The sequence below is a fragment of the Pagrus pagrus genome (assembly GCF_965226575.1).
Source record: "Pagrus pagrus genome assembly, chromosome: 13".
NCBI classification, from domain to species: Eukaryota; Metazoa; Chordata; class Actinopteri; order Spariformes; family Sparidae; genus Pagrus; species Pagrus pagrus.
In genome coordinates this window covers 7,014,499-7,039,305 of record NC_140197.1, presented here as the reverse complement: position 1 = coordinate 7,039,305, position 24,807 = coordinate 7,014,499, and the positions used below count along the sequence as shown (strand labels likewise).

Here is a 24,807-nt window from a genome sequence, read left to right as displayed (position 1 = left end):
ACTGGCCACCCAGCGTACATCCAAGATTCTGCCAATGCGAAGAAGTTGTGAGTCTACTTCAGCGGCTGCATTTATGAGTTCACGTTCATTTTTGTTTGACGTACTATACAGAGAATATAGCTTCTGGATAAAAGTTTTTAAGTGATTGACAGAGTTTACCTCATCAACTGCATCTGACACAGCGAGTTCAAGTCTATGGTTCATACAGTGCCATACAAAAAGCTTTGGGAATCTCGAGGTCAGCCTGGTTGCTACTCCTGACTTCTTTCCTAACATGACACTGGCTCCATCAGATACAAATATTACCCAGTTTTCATGAAGCCACTCTTCTGTAAAGCCAGCATTAGTTAAACAGGTGAGTAACGCCTGTTCTATGCCATCTGCTCTCTGATTTTCCAGTTCAACAAGTTCAAGGAATATGAACTCAGGGCTTTCTTCTTGAATTGATGCTTTAATAGAAACTGTCATGACAGCTTTATGACTTAAAGAAGTTGCCTCGTCAACTAGGACAGCTAACTTACTGGATGATGCTATAATGCTACTGACGATTTTGCTCTGCATCTCGCTGGCAACATGCTGTATTATTTGTGTTGCACTGTAATGTGAATTAAGTATTGAGCCCATATTTACACCATTCAGTTCCTGCAGCTCAACGAGACTCTCATGGTCAGAAAAGGGTCGGTTCTTTTTGGCCAGATGGTAGGCTGTTCGAAACACAGCTTCAGTTTCCTTCATGTAGGACTCAGTCATAGCCTCCATTGCATTCTCAATGGCAGCTTTGTTCTGTTGCTCTGCCACCTTTAGAGCCTGAGTGTGGGCCTTGGACAAAGCATGTTCCCTCACCTTATTTCTCAAGGCTGACAGACTTGTTCTACTTCTGGCCAGACAGTTCATCCATTCTCTTGAGAGTGATACACCTTGCTCCTTGTTGATCCCAATGGAGTTCACACTGCTACAGACCAAACATCCTGTGAGGCATAAACAAACAATGCAACTACTGTATCCACAGCTGTATGTGTGCATGGTCCATTTCTTCCACATACATCCAAGGACACACAGACACACACACACACACACACACACACACACACACACATACACAATATTTCTCTGTGTCCACTGTTTCAGAAATTACCCAAACTAGCAATCTACGTGACATTGTTTGTTTGTTTTTTTTATTCGCGCACACGACTTACTATCTAGTGCGTGCGAGTTACTATCTTGCACGTGCGATACAGATGAACGCATCTATATGAAATGGACTAAAAGAGCGGTCATGCCCTTACGAAAAATAAGTTTATTCAAGTGTGCTATTAGTATACTTCTTTTAAACTAAAAAATAAGAAAGTATGCTTTCAGTATACTTTTTATGTACTAATCAGAGATATACTTAACAAAATTATACTTTAGTATACTTGGCTTATCTTATATAAGTATACAGAAAAGTCTGAGTATATTTGGCCTATACTTGTACAATCTTTTGATTGAGATATAATTAAGAAAAGTATAATTAAGTATTCTTGCCTTACATAGAAAGTTGAAGTATACTTGGCTTGTAGTTGTGCTTACTCTTATGATAGAGGAGCCTATTTAAAATGTTTGCACGCATATTGGCTTCTTTGAGGTAGTACTCCAGCATGTTTTACATACTATCTTATAACTTATATGTTAAAGTTTATAGTAACACATCAGTTTTGGGGTGGAATAGCTGAGAGTAAATAGTACACAAGTGGAACTGAAACTGATCTTATGTGTACACGGTGTTATTAACCCACACGTAAACAGATAAACATTTGCCTGATTTTATTAACAATTCTTCCAAGGTGTGAGAGTATTGTAACAGACTTGATTCATACTGGCTGCTATTATAAGCCATTACCAGAAGACATTTATATTTAAATCTCATCACAAAACATCAAGTCTCTCATCTCATCACAAAAGGAGCAAGTCTCTTTATGTAATACATAAATCTTTGGCTACAACACAACTCATGACAGCTCTTTTAGTCCATTTCATATAGATGCGTTCATCTATATGTATCTCATAGTCGCGCGCGAGTTTTAAAAAAAACCCCACATCCATGTCACATCCAGGGCTCCGTAATTACACATGCCCTGACATGTTATTAACATCATTTACAAGGGCCTGCAATAAAAAAAAAAATAAGGGCCCACGCCCACCTACCGTAGTTGACGTCTTCATCCGAAGTTGTACCGGCATCTTTGGCTGTGGGCGAAGAGGCAGCATCTCCTTCACTGACAGCATCCTCTCCGACGGGGGTGGGGGCCAGAGAGGGCGGTGACATTGGGCTTACCGGTGTAGCATCGCTAACATTAGCTGAGCTACTGGCTGATGTTGATTCGCGAGGACGTTTGTAATTGTGAAATGAAATTTTTGTTTGAATAGCTCGCTTCATCTTACCAATTCATTACAAATCCTAAAGGCAAATCATTTAAAGTAAACTTGTAAAAGTAAATTCGCCGGTTAGCAATATTTATACAATTTATACAATATTTACCTCGGCATGACCCAGCCTTCTCTGCCTCCGATTGGCTCATCAGTCCTAATACCTAAAGTTAGTTAACCATTCTAATCGGTAAAGGCAGCGAGTACTAGCCAATTAGAGGCAGAGTAGCGTGGGTCATCGCTTCACTATCACTGGGGGAAAATGGGCAATTTGGCTCGCAGATACTACTGAATGGTGCACATCAGGGGTGATTTAGAAGTGGGTATACGCAATGCTGACTGAAAAATAAGTGGGTATACGCCGTATACCCGCGTATACCCTGGACTACACCTTTGGTTTGGCGGTGGGTCAGTGATGTTCTGGAGAGGCATGTCCTTGGAATGTTGCACAGACTTCTATGTCATAGCCAACGGTACCCTGACTGCTGTTAGGTATCGGGAGAAATCCTCAGAGCGATTGACGGACCTTACACTGGTGCAGTTGGCCCTGAGTTCCTCCTAGTGCAGGACAATGCCTGGACTCATGCAGCCAGAGTGTGTAGGCAGTTCCTGGATGACAAAGACATTGATGCCATTGACTGGCTCTCTCGTTCCCCTGACCTTAATCCAATCGAGCACCTGTGAGACGTTATGTGTCATCCAATGCCTCCAAGTACTGCCACAGACTGTCCAGGTGCTCACTGATGCCCTGATCCAGGTCTGGGAGGAGATCCCCCAGGACACCATCCGCCGACTCATTAGGAGCATGCCCAGACATTGTCGAGAGTGCATATAGGCACACGGGGGCCATACACACTACTGAGTCACATTAGGAGTTGCTGTGATAAAATTCACACAAGTTAAGCCTTCCTGTCCTGGGCTGTGCATACGTAGCTGTGTCAATATGTTGCACATATTATCATTTTATTTTATTTCTAATTTTTTATTTTGGTGAACATTCTCAAAACCTGTGTGTAATATTCTTTGCCACAATGTCCACATTTCTGTATCACCAGCATTATTTTGAATAAGTGTTTTCATTTTGTAGCGGGGTGGGGGGGGGAATTTAATAAACGGTACACGAAGACGCTATAGTGACGTAGCTTTACCTTCCCGGCAAAACTTAGGACGCTTTTGTGCTGGTAAGATGGGTTGTGATGCTCTCTGTCTGTTGGTTAAGTTAGCATAAGTTATTTTGTCTTAAACTGTATATAAACTTAACAATATCATTGCTAACACACTGCTGAATATTTACGTTCGTTTTGCCCAGCGAAAACCGCTGTTTATTTTGTTAAATTTGATGAAAATGTTGCCCTTATTTGCATATCTTACGACCTGCTGCAGGAGACTGAGAGAGCATCTGACAGCCTGAGTGTGTACTGACTGTGTCCCTTGCTACCCCTATAGGTGTGTTATGGTACAAAATTGCTATTTGTAACTTTGTTATGTACTTTTATAAAGGACTGTTTAACAACATGAAAATAAGCCATATATTAAAGGTACAATTTATTTTTCTCATGAAGAAACTATTCCTATTTCTAAGTGTTAGGCACTTTGTGAGAATGTTACATTTTGTTTCTTTTGTAAATTTCTAACTCAGTATTCCTGTTTTATTTGTAATTTAAGTTTCAAATAAAAAATGTTTTATCACTGTAAGGGCACACATTATTTTGGTGTGTACATTTTAGTTATAGCAGTATTTTTTAAGGTATATTTTAAGAAAAAAAACAACTTGGGAAGCTTTTGTGCTGGAGACTGAGAGAGTGTCTGACAGCCTGTGTGTGTACTGAATGTGTCCCTCGCTACCCCTATAGGAAATAAATGTGCAGATCCTGATTCCTGGTCTGAGTGGTGTTCTTCAGTTTATAAGCAACCACATTAAAGCTGCTACACATGAAACATGCCAGTTTGTGATGTTTCCATTCAGGATGCTTTCTATTGCCCCTCTGTAAAAGTTGACCAGGATCTTGCTCCGGAATTTAGCCTTTCAAAGTTTCGGGAGGAAGTAGAGCCTTTTTAGTGCTTTCTACCAGGGTGGTGATGTGTGATGACCAAGGTTCTCAGTGACAGTGGTAATTCCAAGGAACCTATATCTGTTCACCAGCTTCACCTTAGCTCTACTGATGTAGATGGGTGTGTGTCTTTGCCTCCCTTTTTCTAAAATCAACAATAGTAGTATAAGGTAGCCTCCTTTGCACGTGCGTGTGAAATATGACTGTGCGTATAGGTTCCAATGCGCGTGCATGAGGGGAAAAAATGTGTGTGTGTGTGTTCGTCTGTGCGTGTGTGTGTGTGTGTGGGGGGTGCTTATGGCCCATAGCATCCTGGTGTGTTTGTGTGTGTGTGTGTTTATGGCTCATGGCATCCTCCTCCTGGTGTGTGAGAGAGAACACCTTTCAGGTCCCATGTCATCCTTCTGTGTGAATTTGCAGGTTGTGTGTGTGTGTGTGTGTGTGTGTGTGTGACAGGGAGACAGTACCTTTTGGTGACCTTTCTGATGTGAATCTCCCCCCAAAAATCGCTATATCCATGCTAAAAAACACTTTGTTCACACCCCACCTGTCTCGCTCAGCATGGGGGGTGGTTTTACACCTCAAGCTACCACTCTGTCTGCAGATACGGCATAACGTGTGTGTGTGTGTGTGTGTGTGTGTGTGTGTGTCTTTGGTTTTATCTGACATATGGTGTTTGAGTTGAAGTGTCTTCAGATATTTCTACAGGATCATAGTATGGTTGTAGTTGTGGGAAAGTAGTCTCTGTGTTTTACGCGTCTTTAACCTGAAACATCTCCCCCCAAAATCCACTATTTACAGGATAAAACACTTTCAACCACAATGTCTGCAAACAAGGTACATCTTGTGGGTGACTCTTGTGATTCTACTGAATCTTGTTGTATTTATAATGAGCTTCTTTGGTTTTATCTGACACAGGTCTTATATGCTGTTTGAGTAGAAAAATAGTGGTTAAATTGAAAAAATATATATATATCAAACTGGTGTTTTATAGTAACTAGTTATATTCAGACTGAATACTATTAAAGAGGTCCCCACTGACACGTGGGTCGGGTGTGACCACACCTCCTGTCTTGGGCCCTCCCTTGGGGCGTCCTCCCACTGTTTGGATGTATATATAAGACTTGGTCATTTGTGTCCATTTACCCTTGGATTTCTTCCAAGCGACAAGAGACCTCTCGCAGTCATGGCAAACGGTGGACGTGTGGATCTGGACCAGGCCTGTGTTTTTGATGGTATGTCGCCCTCTGCACACCCTAATGTCGACGTAGTGGATCATCCTCGCCGTCCTGAAAAGAGACGTGTGAGGGGCGGCCTTACTACCAATGCTAGTGCAGCGTCAGGGTCTGGATTGGATCTTGAATACTTGGGTCTAAATGGGTATGTTTACTCTGTAAAGTATCATGAAGGAAGAGTTAGTTTGGGTATTGGATGGCAAACGTGTCTTTGAATTGTGGATGATGAGACACGAAGAGGTAGTATGTCTGTGAAAGATTGGAAGTTGTTTCGTTCTGTTGTCTGCGCAGACCTTGACCAGCCTGGCTTTCCTGAGACAATTTATATATATATAGACGTCTTGCCCCAGTAAAAAACGTTTAACATCGGTTAGCCTAGGTGTAACCCCTGTAGATTCCCTGACGGCGTTGCGAAGCTTGTAGATACTTCCAAGTCCGCCCGGATGAGCAGGATCATGATAAATCTTTTGCAGTGTGCTTTCCATGATAGTGATGAGACTGGAATGGTCAGAATATGTTTCTTACACAAGCTTTTATTTCACAGTTAAACAATTGTTTTGCTTTTCAAACACACACTAAACAAAAAAAACAAAAAAAAAAAACACAGAAAAAAAAAGAATAATCAAAACAAAAATAAAAAAGAAAGAAGGAAAAAAACAAAACAAAAAAAAACATAGAACAACACCAATGTAAAGTGGCATCAACAGTTGTTATAGTACATCTCAATGATCTTGTCCTCTCCAATAGTCACTTATGACTCGTAGTTGTGCCGTTTCCATATAGCAATCGCCAATCTTTGTGTCATACATTTCCTTGATTTTATCCGTGATCTTCTCGACTGATTTCAGCTCATATAGAATAGCTTCTACAGCCCCGTTGATTCTTTCTTTATCGACATAGATGCGTTTTGAAGACAAGTAGAGCTGGATGGCTGGGATAAAACGGCCGGTCCACAGTCTCTCTGTAAGCTGGTCAAACCGGCTCTCATAGAAAAAGTCAGGGATTCCCCACACGCAATCATGATGCTTCTGACTGGGGTGGTTGATCTGACAGCCATAACAGATCTCCTCCCAATACTGGTACACAACAATGTTGAGGAGGTGTAGGACCACGTTTTTAACCCCCTCAATGAACACGATAGACACTGCGCCTTTGTTTTCGTCACTAGTAACATCCGGTGTGTCACTAATCACACCTTCTGAGTAAAATAATGGAGGTGAAGGGGTCCGGACCAGCAGAGATGGAGCGGAGGGAGATGAAAAAGGCGTCTGCATCGACGAATGTGGTTGCGATATAGTAGATGAAAGCGTAGGAGATGATGATGGAGATGATGTTGGAGATGATGGCGGTGATGATGAAGGTGACCACGGAGGTGGCCAAACCAGAGTCGGGTTAAGAGGAGTGGGAGTAAGTGTTTCCAAAAGGCTTGGAGAGGCAGGGCTGTATTCTGATAAAAAGAAGGGGGGGGGAAAAAAGACATCATATTTAGATTTAGAGTAGAAATACACAGGGACATTTACTCACATATAAGCATGATTGCATACAAAAAAAAAAATATATATATATATATATATAATATGCCTACCATTTGTTCTCAGTAGTTGGAGTGTCTGATGATTTTCGGCCTACACAAGGTAGGAGGCTGGTCACGCTGGATACCAGGCGACATGCCATCAAAAACAAGGCGTTTTCTAATATTCTCATAGCTGCTGTTGATTCTGTCTTTTTTGATGGCCTCGTCAACTTCTCTAAACAACTTTTGCAGAGATTGCCAGTCGCACCACTGGATAAGAAAAAGGTTTTTGAACCATGATTTTATTCTCCCAGTGTGAGAGGGTACGGTTGACTTTTCCATTCTTCAAGCCCTCTAGCAGCAATCAACCTCTCCCTGTCTTCACACACACTGAGAAAAATAAAATCGTCTTGCTGACGGAAAAAACGATCAGCTGCGATCCGATAAAGCTCCGGTCCTGTAGCACTAACTATCTGCGACACATAAATTGTCTCAGGAAAGCCAGGCTGGTCAAGGTCTGCGCAGACAACAGAACGAAACAACTTCCAATCTTTCACAGACATACTACCTCTTCGTGTCTCATCATCCACAATTCAAAGACACGTTTGCCATCCAATACCCAAACTAACTCTTCCTTCGTGATACTTTACAGAGTAAACATACCCATTTAGACCCAAGTATTCAAGATCCAATCCAGACCCTGACGCTGCACTAGCATTGGTAGTAAGGCCGCCCCTCACACGTCTCTTTTCAGGACGGCGAGGATGATCCACTACGTCGACATTAGGGTGTGCAGAGGGCGACATACCATCAAAAACACAGGCCTGGTCCAGATCCACACGTCCACCGTTTGCCATGACTGCGAGAGGTCTCTTGTCGCTTGGAAGAAATCCAAGGGTAAATGGACACAAATGACCAAGTCTTATATATACATCCAAACAGTGGGAGGACGCCCCAAGGGAGGGCCCAAGACAGGAGGTGTGGTCACACCCGACCCACGTGTCAGTGGGGACCTCTTTAATAGTATTCAGTCTGAATATAACTAGTTACTATAAAACACCAGTTTGATATATATATATTTTTTCAATTTAACCACTATTTTTCTACTCAAACAGCATATAAGACCTGTGTCAGATAAAACCAAAGAAGCTCATTATAAATACAACAAGATTCAGTAGAATCACAAGAGTCACCCACAAGATGTACCTTGTTTGCAGACATTGTGGTTGAAAGTGTTTTATCCTGTAAATAGTGGATTTTGGGGGGAGATGTTTCAGGTTAAAGACGCGTAAAACACAGAGACTACTTTCCCACAACTACAACCATACTATGATCCTGTAGAAATATCTGAAGACACTTCAACTCAAACACCATATGTCAGATAAAACCAAAGACACACACACACACACACACACACACACACACACACACACGTTATGCCGTATCTGCAGACAGAGTGGTAGCTTGAGGTGTAAAACCACCCCCCATGCTGAGCGAGACAGGTGGGGTGTGAACAAAGTGTTTTTTAGCATGGATATAGCGATTTTTGGGGGGAGATTCACATCAGAAAGGTCACCAAAAGGTACTGTCTCCCTGTCACACACACACACACACACACACACACACACACACACACAACCTGCAAATTCACACAGAAGGATGACATGGGACCTGAAAGGTGTTCTCTCTCACACACCAGGAGGAGGATGCCATGAGCCATAAACACACACACACACAAACACACCAGGATGCTATGGGCCATAAGCACCCCCCCCACACACACACACACACATTTTTTCCCCTCATGCACGCGCATTGGAACCTATACGCACAGTCATATTTCACACGCACGCGCAAAGGAGGCTACCTTATACTACTAACAATCAACTCCACACGCAAAGTTGAGCAGTAGATTGTTCTCTGTGCAACACTCAGCAAGATTGTTGATTTCTTCCCAATATGAGTGTTAAAATAATTCTGCGTTAATTTAGAACTGGAGGAAGGAGATCGGAGTCAGCTCAAAGTTCAAACAAGGTTTTAATCTTGTACAAGAGGAGCATTCACAGAGCAACACGCAGGTCAGTTCCAAAGTGAAGACTCAATTTCTGAACAGCAAGGCTTGGTATTTATCTATCTTTTGTGGGTGTGTTTTCACTCTGAAAGCTTCTAATTTATGGCCCCCTGCACTTAAAGGAATAATTCACAGAGAAGGGAGTGTTAACCTTCAGTGATTATAGTCTAGTAGGAAGAGGGGGGTATCATGCACCCCCCGGAAATATACTTTTAATCAGTGTTTCTAAAATGGAAAAAATGTGTAGAAAATGATGAGCCATGTTAAAAAGTTGTCAGGATGTCCCACGTATAATTTTTATGCAAATAAGTGCCGCCATTATCAAAAAAATCTAATTTCACTATATCTCAGCCAATATTGCAGATAACTGAACAAATAAGGTGTCTAGACCCATGTTTTGAGGGTCAGAGATCATAATAAAACTATTCATAAAGTGATCACATGTTGGTGGCATGCTAGTAAGCAACCATAACCTGTTTACCAATTACGAGACGCCAATATTGGAGATACCAAACAAGGTGAACAGAGGTAGACAGAGGTTGTTGTGTGTTTAACCAAGGTTTATTTATCTGTAGAAGGATCAAACACGGATCAAACAAGGACCAAACATCATAATAGTTTAGTTACAGTCGAGTAAATGGTTCTCCACTCTGAATCATTCATCATCACTGAAATCATCAGTGTCAAACTCATCCTCTCCTTCCTCTTTCTCCTCCTCTTCCTGTTCGTGCTCTCCAGTGTCAATGAGATCAACCAGTGAAGTTGGTAGGATAGGACCACAGGACCACACCAGTTTCAACACTCCTTCATCAGTCTTCATCCATTCCTGCCCCTCATCATAGGGTTTTGGTTTTTCCAAAATAGGTTCATCAGCTTGCTTGTACAAGGCGACACGGTGGTTCACACATTGGATGTGCGGCTTCAGAGCCGAGTGGCATGGAGGAAGGCGAGCCAGGTCGATCTTAGACTTGCAAGTGAGTTTCTTGTCCTCCCTCACCATGTTGCGTAGCAACTTGGCACGGACAACATCCACTGAAGACTCACGACTCTGTCCGTACATCAGACAGGTGAATTGCTCCAACTGCCTCAGCACCTCAGGCTTGACATTCCAGCTGTCACCGAGTTGACTGAACGCTTTGTGAAACCTGGGGTTCTTCTCAAGCTTTTTCAAGGGCCCCACCTTCCCTCTCCCTTTGAAGGCACTGGTACAGTCTTCTCCGCTGAACACATAGAACCTGAGAAGAGTGGCACAGTAGTTTTCTCCCAGGGATTCTGCAAGCTCAGAGATGTTGAGAAGTTGACGATGTTTCCCTGACCCCGTTTCCAGGTATACAGTCAACTTGATGGCATGAGCATGGTAGAGAAGAATCAAGAAGATATCTGTGTCAGGTGTTCTGACCACAGCGTTCTTGTATCCAAGGGAAGCAGCATGATGGAGGTACAGTACCACCCTTGTATCAGTCTCCTCCTTGTTGCTATAGATTGTGGGGAGCTCACGTACCTCAACCTAAAACACAAAGGGTCACTTCAATCAACAGTCACCACCAATTCTAGATCTACACAAAAATCACAGACAATCACTTTTAATCATAATCACAATTTACCAATTTTACCATTATTTAAATATAAGACTGAAAGAAAAATGTAAAGATTTTACACTAATATTCACCAATCACCAAGAAGCACTCTGGCAATATTATTATTATTACACAATCAGCACTGCCATCTCTGTTCTCTCCAGCCTTGAAGCTGCCTGTTGATCACTCCATACACGCAGTAGGAGCTGGCAGATCTGCTTTTTGTTGTCGTCATTTGCAAGGAACATTTTGAAGTCATATGGCTTCCTGGTCGCTGGTCCAGCCAAAATGATCTTCTCTGAGCTGCCACGCCTCAACCTCTCCTGCGCTTTGATAGATTCCGGATTGTAGCTGTCAGTCGAGAACAAAAAGTGCTTCTTGGCCACCATTTGGTCGAGCAACTGTAAGCATATCTCACCACAGGTTGGGGGAATGTTGGCAAGGGTATGGAGCAGCGCCATGGCATCCTGGATGAACAGGGCATCCTTGGGGTATGTCAGATCTTGTGGGGTGGTGCCCTCCAGAAGGTAGTGCAGAATAGAGGCTTTGTTGGTCTTTGAAAAAAATCCATCTGGTGTCCCAAGGCTGGATGGCACATGAAGGATGCATGTTGATGTAGAGCATTTGTGGGCTGCAGGACCTCCACTCCATTTTTGTTTGGACATGCCGGCCTAATATCAACTTCTACACAGTGTTAGAGAAATGAATAAGAAATTACCATTAATGGTAAAGGTGCCCTGTTATGAAATCTCAAATGTTTTAGTGATACCCACCTGTTATAACAACAGAAGCCTGTAGGCTAGATTTTAAGAGGCTAGCTATCTATAGTGAACATGGCGCTAGCTTACTCAGCTATGATGCTGCCTGTTTCTGATTCCATACAGAAACTGACATCCACATGTATGTGTAGCTAATAGTTGGCACTAACAAATGTTTTAATGATACCATCAATTATAACAACAATTAGAATAGAAACCTACGTAGATTTTAAGAGGCTAACTATATGGTGCTAGCTAGCTCAGCTGTGACACTGCCTGCTTCTGGTTTCATGCAGAAACTGATGTCCACATGTGTGTGTAGCTGAGTTAGCTTCTTACCTTGTTTGTTTGGAGGTTGACCCAGCAAAATACACAGTTGGCATCGGCGAAGACGCTGAACTTTTAACAGAGGTATTGAATACAGGAATGGAAATACCACCAACATGTGATCACTTTATGAGTAGTTTTACTATGATCTATGACCCTCAAAACATGGGTCTAGACACCTTATTTGTTCAGTTATCTGCAATATTGGCTGAGATATAGTGAAATCAGATTTTTTCGATAATGGCAGCACTAATTTGCATAAAAATGATACGTGGGACATCCTGACAACTTTTTAACATAGCTCATCATTTTCTACACATTTTTTCCAATCTAGAAACACTGATTAGACGCATATTTCCGGGGGGTGCATGATTCCCCCCCCTTCCTACTGTACTATTACTCAATACTTTACATGGGTCATAAGACAAGGTCACAGGTCACACACTGAAAGAAGGAACATGTTGGATTAACTTAATTCAATAGTGGACATTGGTTGCACACAGATGTTTTGCTTTGGCAGCAACTTAAACAATTGAGTTAAATTAACACAAGTTATTCATGTTCAATAAACCTGTGTATTTTGTGTTGATACAGTGTGATTAAAACATGTTTTGATAAAGTAATTTGAGCTCTTGGAACATTTTAATCCTTCACAATTCTATCACTTTATTTCAACACTATTCAATAACTTTTACTCGAATACTATTTGGCCACTTAAATACTACAAGTTATTTTCATAATTACATGTTAGTATTCTATTCTAGTGTCGGTTACACAATTTTACAATGGAGGCCTTAAAACAGATTGTTTGTATTGTTCTCAGAAGATGGTTGCCTGTAACCACTAGTAACCTTTCAAAATAAAATGTTTAATTTCACTGCAGTGACAGTAGGTAAAGAATTGAACTGACATTACTGTTCTACTGTAATACAAATCAACAGTGAACAAGCAATGTCAGTTTTTCAGTGTTTTACCGACACAGACACACCGTCACAGAATGGAAATTAGACCTTTTCTTTTGAAAAAGGTTACAGGCAACCATCAATTATGTTCAAGGTCTCAATTGTCAAGATTAAATTAAATAACAATTGTAACTGTTAACAATTCGATGTAACTATAGAACTGATTTGAAATGCAAAAATGTTACTTACCATTGCCATTCCAGCAATCATTTATTTTAATGTCAAATACCTTTCTATAAACTCTCTTAATCATTAACATTACCCATTTTTACCCCAATTAAAAATAAAAATGAACAGTTGCATGTCAAAACCTTTATTCAAGAGCCATAGGATAAACAGCCATGACTGACCTTATTGTGACATCTTGGTTCAAAACAGTATTCTTAGAAGTATTCAAAATTCTTTACTACATCTGAAACATCCCATTTCACGCGGCCCTGCTGGGACTATTTAGACTGTGTACAGTTCTCCATCGCTTCACTTGTACATGGGTTTAAATAAACTATAGCATCAGAATTGCTGCATTCAAAAGCGATACATTTTTTTTTTTTTTTTTTTTAAAAGCTTCAAGAAATGTTTTATCTTTAACCAGGACATGACTGAGGCCACTGCACTGAGTGCCACTGAGAAAACGACAGTGGGAATCTACGTCACCAGAGAGATGCCAGGCAATGACTTTTCTGATGTTGGCATCATCATCGAGGGTGTGGTGGTTCTTCAAGATCTGGATGATGTGGCCCTTGCAACAGCCTTCCTGTTTGGACTTTTTTACTCTTTGAACATGAGGTATCCGTCACAGCTCTGCTACACTTTCGAAGTGATTCAAAAGGTGGTAATGGAGTTGGATGTGACTCAACTCTCGAGGAAAGCCCAAAGCTTAAAGACAAAACTGCTCCAGTAAGGAGAGCTCACTGTTGTTGTGCACGTGAGGCGGTTAGCTCCAGGTAGGAGGACAATTAAAGCTCACACTTGCTCTCCTGCAAGTCCACCAACAAAAAATAAAGTGTCAGTCACGTTACACTTCTCCTTCACAAAGTATTTATTCCTTAACTGCCATGTGGACGGGGCCAGTTTTTTCCCTCTTCCTCTCCTCTACAAGTTCTCTGATTGGCAGCATTCTTCAATTTTAGTTTCGATCTATCTTTACAGGTGAAGAGATGGAGAACTGTACACAGTCTAAATAGCGCCATCAGGGCCATGTGAAACAGGATGTTTAGTTTAATTCAGTTGGAGTAAAGAATGTTCAATACTTCAAAGAAGAATACTACTTCTAAGAAAACAACTCAGACATGGCTCTTGTAGGGATCTTTTTTTTTTCCTGTACAGGCCCTACCTGTGGGACCAGAGATGTGTTTAGGTTAGATGGTTTTAGGCTAATGTGTAATTTATGAAACTTTAACCTTGTGTAGATTATTTCAGGTTCAACTGGTGTTCCAATTGCTACAACAGTATTGCATTAGATATTTATATTTATATTATATTTATATTTTTATTTATATTACTTATGTACAGGGTGAATTCATGGCCGGACTGAAGGCAGTGTAACAGTTTTTAAATATTTACCTGTCACTTGTATAAGTGACACTTAAACCTTGAATCTTAGTTGATGACCAGATTCTTTTTTTTTTTCCACATGGCATCTTTCAGATTATTGGAGACAAAACACGGTTTATTTATTTTATTACACTTTTTGTATTTGGGTCTGTAGATTTCAGTTACATATTTTAAAGGCAGTTGTCTCAAAATGAATGTATATTTGCTGTGCACTCGCTGTATATTTCATAGCTGGAGTTACAGGACATTTTATTCAAAAAACCTTAACTGCCATGTGGACGGGGCCAATTTCCCCCCTCTTCCTCTCTGCTAAAAGTTCTCTGATTGGCAGCATTCTTCAATTTTAGTTTCTATTTGTCTTTACAAGTGAAGCGATGGAGAACTGTACACAGTCTTAGAAGTAGTATTTGGCCGTAGTAATAGCAGATTACTACGGCCAAAGATTGCCCTGCCATGCTGCCATTCATGGTCAATTTCTGAGAGAAAAAAAATAAAAAATACAGACATAACAAATTCCAGGTCAAATGAAGAGGAGCCTTCAAGCTTTATAAACTAATGTAAAGATTGAATTCTCGTCCTCATTTTTTCTGGAAGTTGTTTTCATGTTCCTGGATGATTTTTATCATTAACCTGGATTTACTCCAGGGCTGTATCCCAGTCCCAATTCTGCCCTTGTCAGATGAGGGTCAGTGCAGTGTAGGAAGATGGTGGATTTTTCCTTCTTTCACTAGATTCACAAATTTGAAGTGTTTTCACACTGGTGTAATCCCTAATGTAAGAGAAACAATATTGTTTCACTCTGTGGCAGAGGGGTCAAAATAGGTGGTTTTTCACTTTCATGACGGGGGACTATGGAGAAAAAGTGGACTGTTTGGACCATTTGTTTTAATCTCAGCACTGGAATCACTTTGCCAAGATGATAAAGAGGGCAAATGGACCTAAACAGTCCAAGTAGGATCACAGGATTAACTGAATACGTTTTAAAACGTAGCAAAGCCACAATCTACTCACAAAACACTCACCATGTACTCCTGCACCAAGACGTCGGGATTCTCATTCAGATAGATGCAGAGTCCTTTAATGGGGGACTGATTCTACGGTTAAGAATGGAGTTTGATTACACATTTTACTGTAAAAGTTGATGTTTTTACCATCGGAAAACACCTTGTTTTGCCCCAAAATTAGCATGAAAATACTATATAAAATAAAGTTTGTGCCATGAAATATGAAGGGTTTTAACTGTAAAATTAACAGTCTAAATTATAAAATACAAACATACTCTGTAAACATTTCCATAAATTACTGCAAAAATAAAGGTTTTGTCAGTATTTTTTAACAGTAAAACACCGGCAGCTGCGGTTGCCAGAACTTGACTGTAAAAATGATGGCCAGATATTTTATATTATTACGGTAAATGAGCACTAGTATTGCTGATTCTACGGTTAAGAATAGTGTTAGATTTCACATTTTACAGTAAGAATAAATGTTTTTACCTTTGAAAAACACCTTGTTTTGCCCCCAAATTAGCATGAAAATACTATATAAAATAAAGTTTGTGCCATGAAATATTAAGAGTTTTAACTGTAATATTCACAGTCTAAATTATAAAATACAAAATTACTCTGTAAACATGTCCATAAATTACTGCAAAAATAAAGGTTTTGTCAGTATTTTTTGACAGTAAAACACCGGCAGCTGCGGCTGCCAGAACTTGACTGTAAAAATAATGGTCAGACATTTTAAACTATAACCGTAAAAGAGCACCAGTACTGCGGATTTTACGGTTAATAATTGTGTTAGCGTCCATAAGTTTATGTAAAACTAAAGGTGTTTGCCCTGAAGAAAAAAAACAAAACATTGTTTTGTCTAAAAATTAACATGAAAATATTATATAAAATAACGTTTGTGCCATGAAATATTAAAGGTTTAACTGTAATATTCAGTCTAAATTATAAAATACAAAATTAATCTGTAAAATTGTCCATCAATTATGACAAGAAAAAAAGGTTTTGCCAGTGTTGTTTAACAGTAAAAAACCGACAGCTGCAGTTGCCAGAACTTCACCGTAAAAATTACAAGGCATTTAATACCATTACAGTAAAAAGTGTATTAGTACTGCTGATTTCACAGATAAAAACGTCATAGTTTTAAATACCAAATAATACCATAAAGATTTAAGATTGAATGTCAGAAGTAAAAAGTAAAATATGTACATATTGTACATAAAACAACCACAAAAAATAATCAAACTTCTTTTTTTTATAGAACATTTTCATTTAATGAAAATTATCTGTGAGGCTGTGTACATCAAGAATAAGAACTTCAAACACACACTCCCCTTTAAGCTATCGTGCCTAACTATCACATATAAACTGTTGACATTCCTGCACTGGCGAACAGCATTTTAACGTTATTTTAATATCACCCTCGGTCTATCAAAACATGGGAAAGACTTCTAAATCACATCACATCATCAATCACATTCATCCCTTAGTAAACAGCGAGACCTGCCCAGCTGTTTCCCGAGGGACAATATGAGGTAGAGCCGTAAGGGAGGAGTAACCAGGTCGCGGTAGATTTTTCCACATATAAATTCACACTTAGACGAGTTAACAAAGGCGCTATACATACAACACCATCAAGCAACAAAGACATTGTATAAGTTTTAGATGCTGAGGTTGTTTGTTTGAACAGTGTTTTTTGTGATCACTCACTATTCTTACATTAATAATCTCAAGAAACACTATAACTGTAAGGACATTTGAACGTAATCCTGGATCTAGAAAGATTACCACAAGTGGGTAGACAGTTTTCAGAAAACATGGCATAAAATCTACTGCAGTAAAGCAGAACATGTACAAAGTGCAATCTACTGCAATGAACAGTACCACACAATTCACCTAGTAAAAATTTACAGCAACTTTCAGAACTTTTGGTGCAGTTTTAACAACAATATTATCTGCAGTGTATGTTACAGTCAGTATACCTTCATCACATTGCAGGAAGGTCTAGGTCCACTCATGGTCTGCAAGGTCCGAGATCAGAGTGAGGACTCTTGGATTGACTGAGAACACTTTCTTCTTCTTCTTGTGCTCGACCTTGGTGCCTCTCTCAGGATTTATAGAAAAGAAACACCTTGATGAAAAAAAGAAAGAAAAATGTATCTTAGGTGTCTAATCAAATGCATTGTATTTTTAAATATCTTAACAAGAAAGAAATCTGTACCTTTGGAGGAACTCTAGTGTTGACCGCAATTCACCCGGGTAGTATATATTAAAACAGAAGTAACTGCCGAACAACAGGCAGATGGCGGATGTGAAGGAAGTGATGTGGTCGTTGACAACCTTTTGGTCAATGCTCAACATGAATATCTCAGCAGCAAAGCAGGAGGACCCTGAGAAAAAACAACATGAACAAAAAAATAAAATTGAAAAAATTGAATAATAACATCATCGATGTCAGCCATTAAAGCAAATACAATAGTTATTACATTCAACTACATTCTAAACTTGGTTCAGTTTACTTACCACACACAATGAGGCAGGGTGTTGCTGGCACATTCTCCATCTGAACCTCCTCAGCAAGGCTTGTCTTCTCAACGTAATGGAACAGATGTTCTGCTTTCTCACCAAAATGAGCCAGTAAAAGAAGTACCGTCTCTGTCAGTTCCTCTGAGCAACCGCTGGACTGGCTTCTTTCAGTTTGAAGCTTGAGGAGAGAATCCAGGACTTGTTTGCGTTTTTGTGCAGACACAGTTTTGAGGAAGTTTAAGAGGAGCCTCCCCTTTTTGTCCACATTTGCAAAGAAGGTCTCAATCAGATTTACACCAGTAAGATGCTGGAAGTGTCCTTCCATACCAGCTTCATGAAACAAAAAAGGCCATTCTTGGCATAGCTTCTGGATGCTTGTACCTTTGTTGATGTCCTTTCGCTGCGTGTAATAGGTGGACTTGACTAATTCTTTCACATCTTCAGCTGTGTAGTTCTTCTCTTTAAACATCTTCTTCATTTCTTCTTTTTTTTCATGCTGACTCTCCACAGTCTCAGGAAGTGGCAAATATTTTGGCTCCCAGTTGACACAGCCATATGTGTCTTGAATACTGGCTTTTTGTTCAGCAGGTATTTCGTCAGTGTCCTCTCCTGATTCTGCCTTGCGTTTCGTTATCTTTGGTGTGTCTGGTCGTTTGACATTTTCAATTCTTGACTGGAGTTGCTTTACCAGGGAATGGAATCCAAGTCCAATAACATCACCATCAATCACATCTTCAGGTGACTTTGGATACTTAGCCACCATTCTTTTTGCTATCTCAGTAGTGTTGCGTTTGGTTGGACTCTTACAAATCTTCATCATTTCCGAAACGATAATCCTTACCATTTCTCTTCGTAGTCGTGCACTTGGCCTTTTCTGTCTTTCCAAAGTCTGCATTAACTCTTCAGGGAGCTTCTGCCAGGGAATCTGAAAACTGTCTACCCAGTTTGGCACAAATGGGGAGCAGCTTATTGAGGATGATGAGGTAGCTGTGGATGACACTGGTGAAGACTGGGATAGGACCGAAGTTGGAGAGGAATGAACAGACAGTGGAGAAGAACACACGAAGTTCGGAGTTGAAGCAGTTGAGTCTGTGAAAGTACAACAAATGAAATTTGAAAGCATTAAATATTGAATGTTTTGGTACTCTGTGAAATAATGTAGTGTATCAATAAATTACAAGATATTACAGCTGCACAATATGGTCAAAAATGAATACTGCAGTTATCATGACAGCCAAAATCCACTTAATCAAGTTCTCATATTGCATAAACACAAGTAGGTACATGTACTCTGGTTTTTACTTTTACTGCAGTCTTTTAATCCCGTGCATAGAGATTATATAATATTAGGTAACAGTTATTGTAGTTTCTTTTCTAAACACAAGACACTGTGTCTCTTGCCCAGGGACTATAGCTGTAAATCAGCTCATAGTTAACTCTGTTGGAGCAAAGAAGCTGCATGTTGTCCTTGTCAAACATAACAAACACATGAAATATGATTCAACTTTTTGCATCACTACTATAATTTTCATAGAAAATGCTTAAATACTTAAATCATGATGATGTGACATGTGTTATAACATGTTTCACCTGGAGATCAAGATATAGGGACTAGTCCATCTCTGTAACAGTGGTTTAACCTTCATCAAAAAATTTGCAGTTTTTGGCGATTTGAATATTGCACTTATGTATAGAGATTTCAATTATATTTCAATTACTTGTGCAGTTTGAAATGTAAAGGATATTTCTTTTTATGTAAAAGTTACAACAGTTCTTTTTCAATACACTCACCATTTTTGGCCCAAGCATTAACCAGTCTTCTGGCTTGTATGGGCTTTAATACGGGCAGTAAGTCTCCTTCTGTGATGTACTTTAGATCATCTGTGGTGGTAGCACCAAGTGCTTCCAAAGTATCCTCTACCGACTCCACAACTTCATCTGGAAGACCTGGAAGCACTGCTGCAATTGCATCACTTATCTTCTTTGGTATTTGAGTTTCCATCATATCTGTTGAGATACACAAACCTAAAACAGGTTAATCTCTGGCCCACTAACATCAAAGCATTTACTCTGACAAGACACTGTGCTTCAATGGGACAAACTGGTATCCATTGTTTGTGTAAGATGATAAAGGCCACATGTCAATCAGCTTACTAATGTGTCTGCATTCTAATCTTCCTCCAGTCTTCTTCTTTACCAAGTACATGTGGTATTGTGGAAGAAATTGTCCATCATACACTCTCATCAGAAAATGAAGTGCAGAATCATCTTTCACGAATATCAGGATGAGTTCACCAAACTCCACTGACTCATCATTCCTAATGACTACAAATTGGCCCTTCCTGTAAGTTATCCCGTTATACTCTATTCTCTATTATCAGGCTGCCCTAACAAGTCTCTAAAGAGTCTCCAGCTGGTCCAGAATGCTGCAGCACGTGTACTGACAGGAACTAAGAAAAGAGATCATATTACTCCTGTATTGGCCTCTCTGCACTGGCTCCCTGTAAAATCAAGAATAGAGTTTAAAATCCTTCTCCTAACTTACAAAGCTGTTAATGGTCAGGCACCATCATATCTCCAGGAGCTCATACTACCCTATCACCCAACTAGAGCATTACGCTCCCAGAACGCAGGATTACTTGTAGTTCCTAAAGTCTCCAAAAGTAGAATGGGAGCCAGAGCCTTCAGCTATCAAGCTCCTCTTCTGTGGAACCATCTTCCTGTTTTGGTCCGGGAGGCGGACACCCTCTCTACCTTTAAGAGTAGACTTAAGACCTTCCTTTTCGATAGAGCTTATAGTTAGAGCTGGTCCAGGACAGGCCCAGGCCTGTCCTGGACCAGCTCTTAGTTATGCTGCTATAGGCCTAGTCCGGGGGACAATGACACACTGAGCTTCTCTCTCCTCCCCTCTCCTCCCCTCTCCTCTCCTCTCCTCTCCTCTCCATCTGTATACATTATGCCTGTATACATGCCCCATCTCTGCATGTCACTGACTTACTTCTTCCCCGGAGTCCTTGTGCTTTCTAGTCCTACAGGCTCCCATGGATCCTGGCCGCGCCCGGGTCGTGGATTGTGGATGCGCCCACTGCTATGGCCCTGCCTGATCGTGGATGCGCCTACTGCTATGGCCCTGCCTGATCGTGGATGCGCCTACTGCTATGACCCTGCCGGATCGTGGATGCGCCTACTGCCATGACCCTGCCTGACACCCACCACTACTGTCGCTAATATTAGTCACATCTGTTACATACGTTCCACTACTATTATTGTAGTGCATTACTACATACTATCCTTACCATTAATCACTACTACTGTTATCACTAGTAATCACATTTCCATGTGCATTTCATTATTATTGCTGTAATACATCTTTATGTACTTTCACTCCTGTCAACCATCGCTTATAATTGAATACATTGTGATCTCGTTGATCTGCTCTGTACATGCGACATCTATTGCACGTCTGTCCGTCCTGGGAGAGGGATCCCTCCTCTGTGGCTCTCCCTGAGGTTTCTTCCGCATTTTTTTCCTCACTCGAATCGAGGGTCGAAGGACAGAGGGTGTCGTCTCTGTACAGATTGTAAAGCCCTCTGAGGCAAACTGTGATTTGTGAATTTGGGCTATACAAATAAAATTTGATTTGATTTTGATTTGATACTGCAAATCAACAGGAATCCTTGTATTTCTTTCAGTGAAACCAAAATGTAGGACTGCACCTTTAACTTCCTCACTGTAAAGTTCGGAGTAAAACGGTGAGCCATCTCTTATTTGCAAGGTTGGGGGACTCACTGTTCCAGCAGAAAGAAAGGCCTGAAACATCTGGTGCCTCTCTGAAAGAGTCGAACACAGATTTTTGAAATTCTTCAGATGCCTGGTGCATCTTTTGAAGTAACTATGTTTGCTCTCAAAACGCATAGTCCATAGCCTGATGAGTGGGCCAAATTTCAGGATCAGTCCTGGATAGTGCCGTAAATAATGATGTTTAGGTCTCAACTTGATATCTGGAAACAGTGCCTTCCTGGTTTCCAAATATTCTTGGATGAGAATATCCAGATATGCAACCTGAGGCTTGGAAATTTGCTGAGCACAAATCAGGTCAACAATGTCCTTAAGCTGCAAAGTTAACTGCCACACATTATCTTGTGGGTCCTGCACCATGTCTCCAATTAACAGAGGCAGCAGTCGCAAGAAGTTCCAATTTTGTACAGCTTGTCCAGTAAGTTTCAGTGTTTTAGGAGTGACCACACAAGGTTTGGAACAAGCATCTGCTGCTTTGTATTTGAACTGTTTGATGCGCCTGTTCAAACTTGTGTACGTGAACCATTTTTTTTTGTTGACCAAGTATTTAAGATAAAGAGCAACATCGTATGAGAGGACACCCTCAAAGATGTCATGGCCCAGACAAGGGGGCATGCCTGGTGAACAAACATTAAAGTTCTGTAGAGTATTAAACACTGACCTGAACTTTATCCCTTGTACTTCTGTCACATCTTCCGTCTCCAGCTGTTCAATGGCAGAACTATAGGTTTCTGGAGTCCGCTCCGGTCCAACGATGGCTGGATCAGCACCCTGAAATTCAGTCCGAGTGATCAGACAATATCTACAGAAGTACGCAGAGGAACTGAAATTTTCCGTAAAACCACCAATGCAGTGAGAGCCCAAGTTGTCTCCAGCGATGCAGTACAGTGCTCCTTTCACAACAGATTCATCATCCATTGTTACTCCACTCTCCCCTAGTAGTTTCAAGTCAGCCAGCAGTTCTGAAAAAACCTTGTCATGGCCAAATTCCTTGAAGTCCTTCTCTCTACACAACAAAACCAGCTGCATATGATCAGTATTTGATCGGACATGGGGGGGCATGTTGAGTAGAGAGAAGTAAACAGCCAAAACCTTGTGCTTCGTTTTCGCAGAGCCCAATGGGTTCACAACCTCAAATGCGTCCTGGTATAAAACCAGCTTGAGACAACTTGGGTTTTCCTGAAAAAATGTGTTGGACATAAACATCTTACCATCATGACAGTCACAGAGAATATCTGTTTTGGAAACATCATTAGGATCCCCTAACATGAGGCCCTGCCAAAAACTGGAATCCAGCATACCCTTTAAAGTATTTAGCACAGGAACATAGTAGGCAAATCTCTCTGTCCTGTTCTCATCTCTGCCCAAAAACACTTTTTTGGGCTCAACATATTTGAACATGTCTTTAAAACACTTTGCTCTCGAGTAAGCAGTTCTCATGGGTCCTGTGTGGCAAGCTGTGAACAAGTCAGATTGCTTTATTGTGTCACAGATTTTTACAATGTCTTCATCTGCAACTGACATTTCTCTAAGAAGCGAATTCAATCTATTTAGAGTATATGTCTGTCCCACATCGTGTATATTCTGTATCTCTTCCACAATGTTTTGAATGGTAGATGCTGGAAGAAGATGCTGTCCCTGTAGTTTTATGTAAAACATAGATACATTTCTTAGATACAAGTCACTGAAACAAGGCATATCTGTAACAGTGTCTTCAGCATCTGACACACTGGCAGCTTCTTGCATGGTAGCACTTGCAGCACTAGTAGCTTCGTTAGTCGATCCACAAAACACATTTTCCAAACAATGTCTGTGTTTTCTGGACATATGAGAGGTAAAGGAAGATTTTACACTGAATACACGTTTGCATCCTCTCACAGGGCAAGTTACTTGGCGCCCCTCTACTATGTGCTCATTAAAGTGAGCAACCAAAGATTTTACCCCCACACACTGCCGTTCACAAAGTGAAACAGTGCATTTCAATGTTGTCAAAGTTGTATCCTGACTAAGTGTTGGCATGCTATTATGATGACGATAGAAGTGCGCCTTTAATGCTGCATAACCAGTACACACCTGCTTGCAACTTGCTGCAACACACTTGAACATACACCTTGGTTAATTGCGATGCAGTTTGCAATGGACAACAAATGCTTTAACAGACTGAACTGTTTCTGCACAAATGTTACAAGAATACATCTTAAATAGACTACACTAATGGTTAGCATGCAGTACACTACACTACACTACACTACACCAAAGGTTAGCATGCAGTACACTGCAATACACCAACGGTTAGCATGCAGTACACTCCTCTACACCAACGGTTAGCATGCAGTACACTGCACTACACCAACGGTTAGCATGCAGTACACTGCACTACACCAACGGTTAGCATGCGGAACACTACACTACACCAACGGTTAGCATGCAACCTTGAGGCTGCAAATACACACGTTGAGCACGGTTTTTTGTTTTGTTTTTCGAACTCAATTAACCAAATGCAATTAAAACATTTAACTTCATGTAACCTTTTGTAAAATTTCCATACCTGGGAAACTGAGGAGAAGCTGTAGTCGAGAAGTCTGGATGAGATAAAATCCGAAGGTAGCACACAGACCGAGAGTGGATTCGGCAAAAAAAAACCTTCCCACTAGTCGTCAGACGCAGTGTGCTGATTGGACTGTTCAAATTCAGGCGCCTCTCTGTCAAACGATGCAATTGAAACTGTTGAAAAAAACTCGCTGTGATGAACCGCTGCAGCTCAACTGCGCACGTTGGAGAGGCCAGGTGCAGGGCGGAGTAACCGAAATGGACTTCATGGTGCGTTCAAGTGCATCTCGTAAATTCAAAAATCTTTACAAAGTCCTCAAATCGCCACAAAGTTTTTTTTTAACGGGAAAGTTTCTATGTTTTCTTATTTTCCTTTGTTGCAATACATCTGTTTACATCTACCATTACTGTCTTGTTCTTTATTTACAGCATTTTAAGTAATTAGATGACGTGGCGGCTGGTGAAAAATATTTTA

At 40.6% G+C, this 24,807-nt stretch overlaps 2 protein-coding genes across 2 annotated transcripts; both read right to left on the bottom strand.

The window, feature by feature from the left end:
- Positions 1–9,739: 9,739 nt before the first annotated feature.
- Positions 9,740–12,055, bottom strand: LOC311267982 (uncharacterized protein). The gene is made up of 2 exons (XM_084371281.1): positions 11,272–12,055; positions 9,740–10,783 (listed from the first exon to the last, which is right to left on the bottom strand). The coding sequence occupies exons 1-2, from the start codon at positions 11,335–11,337 to the stop codon at positions 9,932–9,934; spliced, it is 918 nt and encodes a 305-aa protein (XP_084227407.1). The 5' UTR covers positions 11,338–12,055; the 3' UTR covers positions 9,740–9,931.
- A 4,816-nt stretch (positions 12,056–16,871) lies between these two features.
- On the bottom strand, positions 16,872–24,512 carry LOC311267819 (uncharacterized protein). The gene is made up of 6 exons (XM_084371056.1): positions 24,331–24,512; positions 22,444–22,553; positions 19,776–19,991; positions 17,982–19,073; positions 17,680–17,848; positions 16,872–17,589 (listed from the first exon to the last, which is right to left on the bottom strand). Exons 3-6 carry the CDS (start codon positions 19,987–19,989, stop codon positions 17,463–17,465), a joined length of 1,602 nt encoding a protein of 533 aa, XP_084227182.1. The 5' UTR covers positions 19,990–19,991; positions 22,444–22,553; positions 24,331–24,512; the 3' UTR covers positions 16,872–17,462.
- Positions 24,513–24,807: the final 295 nt, after the last annotated feature.